The sequence below is a fragment of the Labrus bergylta genome, chromosome 1 (genome assembly GCF_963930695.1).
Source record: "Labrus bergylta chromosome 1, fLabBer1.1, whole genome shotgun sequence".
NCBI classification, from domain to species: Eukaryota; Metazoa; Chordata; class Actinopteri; order Labriformes; family Labridae; genus Labrus; species Labrus bergylta.
In genome coordinates, this window is record NC_089195.1 from 27,629,489 (window position 1) to 27,640,108 (window position 10,620).

The window sequence follows — 10,620 nt, forward strand, 5'->3', positions numbered from 1 at the left end:
CTAAAGACGTCATCGAATCGCGCCTATTCAAGCAAACAAAGTGTTGTTCAATATTGCACACAGCGTACGCCGTCGTTGGAGTCGGAACTTCTCACCGCTTCACCCTGCCACGAAAAAATAGCGGATTAAGAATAACAATAAATAAAAAAACAAGTACGAATGAATAATATAACATACATTAATTACTGCGTGTTTCTATAGTTACTTAAGCGGCCGACTCCACCTGCGTCACCGCCCGGTGTTCATATCCAGCGTACCCACTGTGGATTTTAGCGCTTTCGGGTCGACTGTTAACCACCGCGATAGCGAGCTATACACGTTAATAGTATCAGCCTTGAATTCAAAAACTAACAAAGTGCATATAATAGTTTATAAAACGAGAGATAAAGAGATGAACAGTCGACTGCAAGAGATCCGCGAACGACAAAAACTGAGGCGGCAGCTTTTAGCTCAACAGGCAAGTTGTTGTTATCGAGCAGCTAACCCCAACAAGGAGGACAAAAACATTAACGTGACAATGTGACGATGCCAGGTGTAAAACAAAAAGAAATGTGTTGTTTAAACTGACTGTGTGTCATTCCTCTCCTGCCACAGCTGGGAGCTGAAAGTGCAGACAGTATCGGAGCTGTACTCAACAGTAAAGATGAACTAAAGGAGATAGAGGAGACAAGAGAAACATGCAGGTAATCAAGTGTCTGAACAGCCGCCAACAAGGAGGAAGTAGTGCTCTGATTTATTATTATCATTTAATTTAACCAGGTTGGTCCCATTGAGATTAAATAATAATAATAAATTAGATTTATATAGCGCTTTTCTAAATACTCAAAGACGCTTTGACAGGAAACAACAACAACAAAAACTAAGAAAACAAAGTAGAAAAACCTCTTTTTCAATGGAGACCTGGCCAAGACAGGCGGCAGCAAAAACACAAAAGTTACAGACGGAAATACAAAGAGAGACCTGACAGTACAATTTACAAAAGCACAACATTTTTTGGATTAAACTAGAATCATCTTTATGAGTCATATCTGGGCAGCCGTGCTTAAAAAACATCGACATCCTACAGCATCTGCTTCCATGTCTTTATGCTCCTTGAGCTTTAAGTCATCCTGCAACAGATTCCTGGCTGAGGGTGCAGAGTACCCCCAAAAGCGTGTGGCGAATGTGCACATGGGAATTGCACAAAACATGCAGACTGGACTTCGTGAAATCACAGGAAGGCTTGGAATTGCTCAGCTGCATCCTTTGTGCTGTTTAGTCCCTGTTTTATTACACACAAGACACATACTGCCATCATTTGTAGAGATAATTATCATAGTTCTAAGTTCAAAACCTGACCTCCTTTCTTCTTTTACATTTTTGTTGTCTTTATTCAAGGTCAAGGTTTCTTTATTCGTCCCGCTAGGGGGAAATTTGTCTCGGATGCTGGGAAATTGCTGCATGGACAATACATCGAAAACAATATAAAAACAGTAATTACAAATGTGCAAAAAACATTTAGCTTATCCGTGCTACAGTTCACCCAAGCGTCTGCTTACGTATCCATACACACACACACACACACACACACACACACACACACACACACACACACACACTCCTACAGTCACAGGCACATGTACACATCTCCACTCCAGACAGTTTCATACATAAATACATGTCTACAGTTATCGGTACATTGGGGGCCTTCTGGTTTTCCGTTCATCCTCTATTTTTTGCTCATTAATGAGCTTAACTGAAAAAGGGACGAGTGAGTTTTTGAAGCGGTTGTGTTTGCACCGAGGAACCCTGTACCTTCTCCCTGAGTTCAGCAAAACATATTCAGAGTGCAATACATTGCAACATTTGTCTATGTTGCTTGCCATTTTGTGACTGCCCAGTGGTTAATTGATTTTGTGCTTTAACAAGACCAGGGCATGGTTCATGGATATGTGTGTGTGTGTGTGTGTTTTGCAGGGCTTCACTTGATAGTCTAGTAGCACCTTCCAAAAGGAAGGCACAGACGGAAGGAGAAGAACCTGAGGAAGATGTGGAAGAACAAAAGGTGAACGCAATCACATGTTGGAGAGTGTAATCTACACTGTGTAATGACAACAAACTGTCTTTCACGTTGCACTCTTTTGAAGAATTGTGAACCAAGAGGCGGACTTTGTGGGCCAAATGCAGGAAGAGGCGGTGACAGGGGCCGTGAAAGAAAGAGGACCTCATAGGGGTTTCCCTCCTCGCTAGAGAAAAGAGCTTCCCCACTGTATGCTTGGAATTTCTCTCTGCATTATCTACAGTTGACAAGGTTGCTAAGAAATGGGGTCAATAGACTTTTTGATCTTCTATTGTTTATATCTTGACATTCACCAATAACTACTGAGCCCTCCACCTTTGGAACATCTGGATTTAAATGCTCATTTTGATAGACACAACACAGTCCAAGGATGTTAAGTGTATAACAATTGACTTGTTGCTGTTCATTCTAACCTTTTTACCCCCAATGATATATTAAATAATTACTTAAAAAGGATATTAAAACAAGAATAAAATCTTCAGATCTATACAACATGACAAGTAGACAGCAATGCAGCTTAATGCATTGGGGAGGGGGGGGGGGGGGGGCACTGAGTCTTCTCACGCCGGTTGTACTGGCGTCTCGGTGCCTGAAAAAAGAGATGCTGTAACAGGAAGTTAGGCTTCTAATTTTAATTAAAAGAATCATAAAAATCAACAGGAGGTTGTTTGAGAAAAGCCCTCTTGCATGTTTGTGTGTGGCTCTTCTCTCTTCAGCCGTCACCCAAAATTAAGTTTTCTTGTTTTTTAATTTGGCCAACAGAATCAGTCAACAAGTTTTTAGGTTTTGATGGATATGGAGGTGTTGGTTGAATTGATCTTATTAAATATTGAGCAATGTTAGCTCAGATTTGAGTGAGTTTGGAGGAATGTCACCTAAATGAAAAGTGCACTGCAAATAAAATGAATTGTTATTGTTATTATTCGTATGTATTCATACACCACATTATTTCATAATTGAATTATCTCTCTCAATAGAAACCTTTTGATATTATTCTTGAACAATCAAACATCTAGCAGGCTCGTATAGATCGCAACAACTTTGAAACTCATTTGGTATCTTTGTGTTTGTTTTGTGTAAGGATGTGGTGGAGGTGCAGCAGCCTGATGAAAGCAACCCGTATGAGGAAGTGTACAAGGACTCCAGTACTTTCCTTAAGGTTAGAAAACTTGCCCTCTTTTTCTTTTACACGTACAATTCACCTTTTTATATGTTTTACACTAATTATATTTGTAGTTTTTCAATCTGTCTCTTTTTTTTTTAATACTTTATTTTTTAAGAGTTGCATCATTCATACAGTTAACAATTCATTCCAACAAAAAAAATGTCAACCTAAAATTTTGAATGATTAGAGTCAGAAAACTACAAAAAAAGCAACAACATCATTAGAAACAAACAAACAATTTGTAGCATTTCAAGCAGTTTTTGAGGTTTTAGAAAGCAAAACAAATCTTAATGGAGGTAATTCAATGGGCTTCCTGAATGTAGAATTACGCTCCATGACACATTTCAACAAATACTGACAGAGAATATAATATGATATAAAAAATTATAAATTATATTATCGTTTTAGTATAACTAGATGAAGACTGCACCGATCTAAAATAGCGATAGCAATACTGGTAAAAGTTTGCCAACAAGTTGGTATGAGGAAGAAAAGCCTGGTGTGAGAATTTCCCCTCTGGGGATCAATAAAGGATGATCTGATTTTAGAATGATCAGCTGCTGTGAAATGTTCACTCTCTGCTCTCTGTTATTCTTTAGCGTCCTGAGTTATTATTGTAGATTTTCTGTGTGCAGACTTTGTGTGATTGAATGTGAAGAATGATTCTAAGTTACAGTTTGGAGTTCTTTAACATTGTTTTGGAATTTGTTTTTCTGTAAACAAACATTTTACATGTCAACATTTCCTGAAAGTGCCATCACTGTCAACCACAATAAACTTACCGTAAGTTTCAGGTTACATTTCCTTGATTGTCACATGCACACAAACACAATGGAGCTTTCATTGCAATAAAAAAAAAAAATGCCATCCCTCTCCAAAGGATTCTTTTAAAGGAAGTTCACAATTAAATAAAAAAAGAAAAGAAAATCACACAATTAAACAAAAAACATACTGATAATACATACAAATACAAATTCTGCAGATGTTAAGAGTAATAAAAAAAGAAAGAATATATGATAATGTGTTTAAAACAGCTAGAGTAACCAGGATGAACAGCATCAGGATGGAGTTGGTGATGATTGTATGAGGAGGGGTATGAATGTGAATTCTGTGACATTCTTGAAATCAACAACACAAGCTGATAGAGAACAATTTTGGAGCCTTGTTATGACGCACTTCAAGCGATCATGAGCTTCAAGCGATCCCGGTACATCCCAGTCACTGATCATTGTGATAAACACTTTTTTTTGTTGTTATGCTGGTAGGGCAGGTTTTATTTAGGAGGCGTCCTTTCAACCCAGCTTGAGGCAGAAGCTGGAAGGCAGAAGCCAAAGAGAATGCTTTCGCTGATTGTAAACATACCAGTGGATGACTCGTGATCACACAGTCATAACATGTACTTATCTCATTTGGTTCTATAGAATGATCCCCTGAGGTGTTTTATATAATGTGTTGTTCTTCCTCAGGGTACGCAGAGTTTGAACCCTCACAATGACTACTGTCAGCACTTTGTTGACACAGGGCACAGGCCTCAAAACTTCATTAGAGATGTTGGTGAGTATTTGTGTGTGTGCGTGTGCGTGCGTGTGTATGTGTATGTTGATATTAGTACCTGTTGTTAACCTTGTTGTTTTCTTTGGTTCAGGCTTGGCTGACAGATTTGAAGAATACCCCAAACTGCGAGAGCTAATCAGACTGAAGGATGAACTCATCTCCACCACAAACACCCCTCCCATGTATGTTCACTGATGATGCATCTTTCAGATTAAATACGTACCTTAGTGTCAGGGTAATTCTAATCAAAGAAAATGATTTTGATTAATTAGGAAAGTAGTCATTTCAATTGGGTGTGTGTGTTTGTATGTGTAGGTACCTCCAGGCTGACCCAGAGCACTTTGATCTGCAGGACTTACAGTGCAAGTTTGATGTCATTCTGCTCGAGCCTCCTTTAGAGGAATACTACAGAGAATCAGGCATCAGCCACACTGAACGTTTTTGGAACTGGGATGACGTACGTGCCCATGTTTGACTGGTTCGCTTGTTTTAGTAGTTTGCACTAGCATGTTCATTGGATGGAGAATGTTCCATTTTTCATCTCTTCATTTCATCCTGATTTATTTTGTCCTGTAAAATCGCACCTTTTCTTTGCTGTTGTTTTCTTATTGAAGGATCTATCGAGTAGTGGAGGGTGTTTAATTTAGTTTTTTATGTACGTCTTACCGTGAGAGTGGAAATAAGGCCCGCCCGTAGTATCCAGGGGTGGGAATCACCAGAGGCCCCACGATTTGATATCAACACAATACTTGAGTCACCATATCATTGCGGTTCAAACAATCGCGATACAGTATATTGTGATTGAACTTTTTTAAATGCATAGTATGTCCACTACACTAAACTAAATCAAGAACCGTTTTGTCAAATAAGAAAACCTTCTCAGTCTATTCATCTCACTTCCAGTGGCGGTTCTAGACCACTTTTACTGAGGGGGCCAAACTGGGGCCAGTTGTTTTGTCAGAGGGGAACATTAAACCCAGGTGAAAAATAGACAAAGATGATTGCTTTAAAAAAATATATATATATATATATCTTGTGCCAAAAAAATAATTAAATACCACAACATAAAATACCATGTTTACCATATATTTGTTTCAGTAACAGTATTTAATACTAGATTGTAAATCCGGTTGTTTAGTCAAATACTGTGTATGTTCACTACTTTTGGAGGGGTGGCCACAGGGGGGACCAAGCTCGGTGTTCCAGGGGTACTGGCCCCTGTTGGACCCTGCATAGAACCGCCCATGCTCAGTCTTTTTTAATTCTACACTATGAGAGTCGAGCCCATTTGTTTGTGAAGAAGTTGTCACACTGAAAGCTCTCTTACTAAGAGATAATATATATTTGATATTGAAGGTCTTGTGTCTGGGATTGTAATACTTGGGTGTGTGTCCTTTTGCATAAGCGAGTAACAAGGAATCAGAAAGGCCTTCATTTTATAAAGTGTAGTGGCACTAACCGGACCATCCAGGGAGCCTTAAAGGGACTGCTATGAATGGATAATGCTCCTTGTGTGTTTTATCCTATCTTTACATGATTGTTTTTCTGTTTTTTACCTCTTTTGTAGATTATGAAACTGGAAATTGAGGAGATATCGGCTCTACGATCCTTCGTCTTCCTTTGGTGTGGCTCTGGGGAAGGCTTGGACTTGGGTAGAATGGTAAACTCAATCTTTTATTTTGAAAAGCAAAACAAGCACGCATTGAAACCAGTGGCAAACCATTACTCCTTGTACAAAACTGATCTCATATTTTATCTCTTTCCCAACATCAGTCTCAAGGTTCTTTTGTGTGCTATTTGAAAGACAACACTGCATATTTTTGTCCATTTAGGAAACTTGTTTGTTCAGGTAAAATCTAACGACTGACTTAGGAAACTGCTTGTACAACGTTACAACAATAGCTTTGAATACCTTTGAAGTACGTCTGTTCATACCTGGCTATTTAAGGCTTGAGCCCCTTCAGCAGAGGCCCTTTGCTGATCTATATCTAGTCACCTGTATCAACCTGTGGGAGCTGGTTATCTGCTGTCGGTGATGTACGACCTTTTTGAGCCTGTCAGTACAAATGAGTCATCGCTCTCTGAAAATAGATTTCATTGTACCCTCAGCTGATGTCAGTATGTTTTCACTGCATGCCTTTCTTTTTGCAACTAACATACTCACCTTAAGGAAATGGGGGGCAAAGGTTGTCCCTGTTTTTCTCTCATTTCATATTTTATTTAAAAAAGCTTTACTTTTGTGTGCTCATATATTTTGTTACAAATAAAATGGAGAGAAGACGTATGACTGTGGGCCAATAGAGGAATTTTGGTAAATGTAAAAAAACAAAAAACATCTTATTGTCTTGAGTTTTTACCTGGGCTGGTATTTAAAGCACCAATAAGCTCAGAGGGGACACATTTAAAGAAAAAAAAGACTGTGTTGATAACAATAGTAACATTTCTTTTTTATATGAGGTCAGAAACATCAATCAACCAAACTGGAATGAAAACCAAATGTTTAATGGCATTTACTGATACTCTTGGTGAAGTCACATTAAGAGATTCACTAGAAGAGTACAGAGTAGTTTATGAGTAGTTGAGAACTAGTAAAAATAAATGTTTTCTAATCAACTGGGTTTCTTCATTGAATCTGCATTATTTATGATTTACTCTCTGATGCTCCAAGCAGTAGATGTCCAGACTAAGCATGTGCTGTTATATTGTTGTAGCCCATCAATGATAATATCTACTCTTTGATTGATTTCAGTGTTTGAGGAAGTGGGGCTTTAGGCGTTGTGAGGATATCTGTTGGATAAAGACTAACAAGAACAACCCAGGCAAGACCAAGGCCCTGGACCCAAAAGCAGTATTCCAGAGGACCAAGGTACACCGCACTCACCACAGGCCAATCAGAACAGTGAATATCTACATTATTTTTGCTGCGTTCATGTGCTGCTCCGGTGGTCCCAGTTTCCCGAGTTGGGGAGTTCTTCCGACTTCAGTGTGTTCACGTGATTTCAGTTCGGAAAGTCGGAATGTTTTAACAACAGCACAAAAAAAAAGCTTTGATGCTACGAAGAAGATCTGTGAAATGTGAGTGTTGAAAGAGCAAAAAGTTGATGTGCAATACTTGAATTAATAAAAAAGTATGTTAATATTAACAAAACATATTTTGCCCCCTATGTGGGGACGATTCTGACATCATGTCGGGAAGTCGGGCATATTATTATTTTCCGAGTTTCCAAGTTGTTGTTCCGACTTCAACAGCTGTTCATGAGCATTTTACAACTCGGAAACTCGTTTTTCCGATCTGTCCGATGCCGTATTGAATTGCCGACATGAATGCAGTATTAATGTACATTTTTCCCATGTGAACGTTACAATATCTGATGTTTTGGGGGATGTGTTGTCCTTTAAAATCTATACATGAAGCATACGCTGCAGAATACGACGTTTGGAAAGCTCTTCCATGGCTATGACACTGTTTCTGAATTAAAAAGGTCTCCATGGATGTCAAAGAAAACAGACAACTGGCTGTGCGTGAAACGGCTCCTGTTTGACCCCCGAGGCAGCAAAAGTTAAACCAAGTTAAACTTGTTACGTGTACATTCTCCACAGGAACACTGCCTCATGGGAATCAAAGGAACGGTGCGCAGGAGTACTGATGGTGACTTTATCCATGCCAACGTGGACATTGACTTGATCATTACAGAGGAGCCAGAGATGGGTAATGTGGAGAAGCCTGTGGAGATCTTCCACATCATCGAACACTTCTGTTTGGGCCGCAGGAGGTTGCACCTGTTTGGACGGGACTCAACTATAAGACCAGGTGAGATAAACTTCTTCTCCTTAGATAGTTAGGTTGCCGTCTGTGTCTTTTAATTCATACGTTTCTTGCCTTGCTCTGTCCGTTTGCTTCTTACTCAAAACCAACGCTGTTCCTGTTTGTCTTCTCATTCCAGGCTGGCTGACAGTGGGTCCGACGTTGACGAACAGTAACTTTAACCCAGAGACATACGCCTCACACTTCGGCTTGCCCAGCTCCCACCTGTCTGGCTGCACCGAGGAAATAGAGAGATTGCGGCCTAAATCTCCCCCCAATAAGCTCAAGTCAGACCGTGGTGGTGGAGCACCAAGAGGCGGACGTGGTGGGCCGAATGCAGGAAGAGGCGGAGACAGGGGCCGGGAAAGAAATCGGCCAAACTTCCGTGGTGACAGGGGAGGGTTCAGGGGCAGGGGAGGGCCTCACAGGGGTTTCCCTCCTCGCTAGAGAATGAGCTTTCCCACTGTATGCTAGGAATTTCTATCTGCATTGTCTACAGTTGGTATGGTTGTTAAAAAACTGGGCTTTATGATCTTCTATTGTTAATGTCTGACATTCCCCATAAACTACTGAGCCCTCCACCTTTGGAACAGATGGATTTAAATGCTCATTTTGATAGACACAACACAGTCCAAGTATGTTTAGTGTATGACAGTTGACATGTTGCTGTTTGTTTTAACCTTTTTGTTTTTTATAGTCCTTCTGAAGAATTTGTCAGGACTATCTAAATAAACATTCTTTCTACTATGATGTTGTGTAATGATTTAAACACCTCACCTAGAATGTCTGAAGCTTTGTAGTTACAGCTCCATTGTCTTCATAGATTAGGGTGCTATGACACAACAACAAGACATATTGTGAGTCATTTTCCACTGTTCATCTAATTGTTCATCTAAAATATTGCAAAGCATTTTATCAAGATCTAAGTTTGGCATATATTATCGTAGATTATCTTGAACAACTACTATCAAGGCCAAAGTGTTTGAAATGCATTTACAAAGCGTGAGTGTCCAACAACTGAGAAATGAATATGTCTGTATTCTTCAGTGACTGGCTGTTTGCATGCATGCATGGAGCATGCTTCGAGAATGTCAACCAGGTGGAGTTAAGCAAGAGTACCTTTTGAGGAATGTATTACATCTTTGGCCTCTAATTCTACTTAAATTTGCATATTCACTCTTCAGCTGTGTGTTTAGCTGTTGTGTAACAAAAAAAAACCCCAAAGAGGTAAAATGGTCCCAAGCAGTATAAGGCTGACAGAAATTGTTTGTAAATTCCTGTTACGTGGCTAGTTTGCCTTTTATTACTTTCTGTAATTGATGTTCTCTGCCTTTTACCACAATGAGCTCAAGTTTTTCTTTTAAGTGAAACGTTTTAACAGTTTGAATGAGAGCAATGAAATCTGGTACAGACATACTTTCCCTGGCCAGGAACAGTAGCAATAACTTTATACACTCCCTGACTCACTTAGTGCCACCAGGTTAGAGACAAAACGGTGACATTCTCCTGTCTTTTAAACTACATTTGATTAAACATTGATCTAACAATTTGCCTATAAACAAAAAACACTAAGAAGGTCAAATGGTAAATACACTATATCAGTAGATATCAGCTAACTAGAACATTTCTTGAGCATGGAAAAAAATATCTTTATTATTGGTTTAAAGCACTGTCATGCCACTGTACATCCTTACAGAGCCCTTGATTGTCAGTGAACACTATCTTATTATGTGTCAGACTTTTCTTTATTCTCGAGACTGTATGTGTTTTCTACATTAACCTCTCAAATCTCAGTCAATTTTGTTATGCCTGTTAGAGGAGAACATATTAACTCCTTGCTGTATTTTATTTTTTTTAACTTTAATGACCTTAACTAATTTCCCAACAACACTTCTTCTACCTTCATAGAAAACATGGAAACCCATATGGGAATGAAAACCTTAACCTTAGGTAATGTTCATTTACATACAGTTTCATCAGGAGTATTACTTTGATGTGTCCTATGTTAATTTACATTTTAGTTATATGATGGTGCTT

General features: G+C 39.1%; 1 protein-coding gene across 1 annotated transcript; it reads left to right on the forward strand.

The window, feature by feature from the left end:
- The first annotated feature begins 125 nt into the window (after positions 1–125).
- mettl14 (methyltransferase 14, N6-adenosine-methyltransferase non-catalytic subunit) lies at positions 126–9,330 on the forward strand. The gene is made up of 11 exons (XM_020647294.3): positions 126–457; positions 595–683; positions 1,957–2,044; positions 3,141–3,218; positions 4,691–4,778; positions 4,870–4,960; positions 5,094–5,235; positions 6,346–6,438; positions 7,528–7,644; positions 8,379–8,589; positions 8,723–9,330. The coding sequence occupies exons 1-11, from the start codon at positions 392–394 to the stop codon at positions 9,028–9,030; spliced, it is 1,371 nt and encodes a 456-aa protein (XP_020502950.1). The 5' UTR covers positions 126–391; the 3' UTR covers positions 9,031–9,330.
- Positions 9,331–10,620: the final 1,290 nt, after the last annotated feature.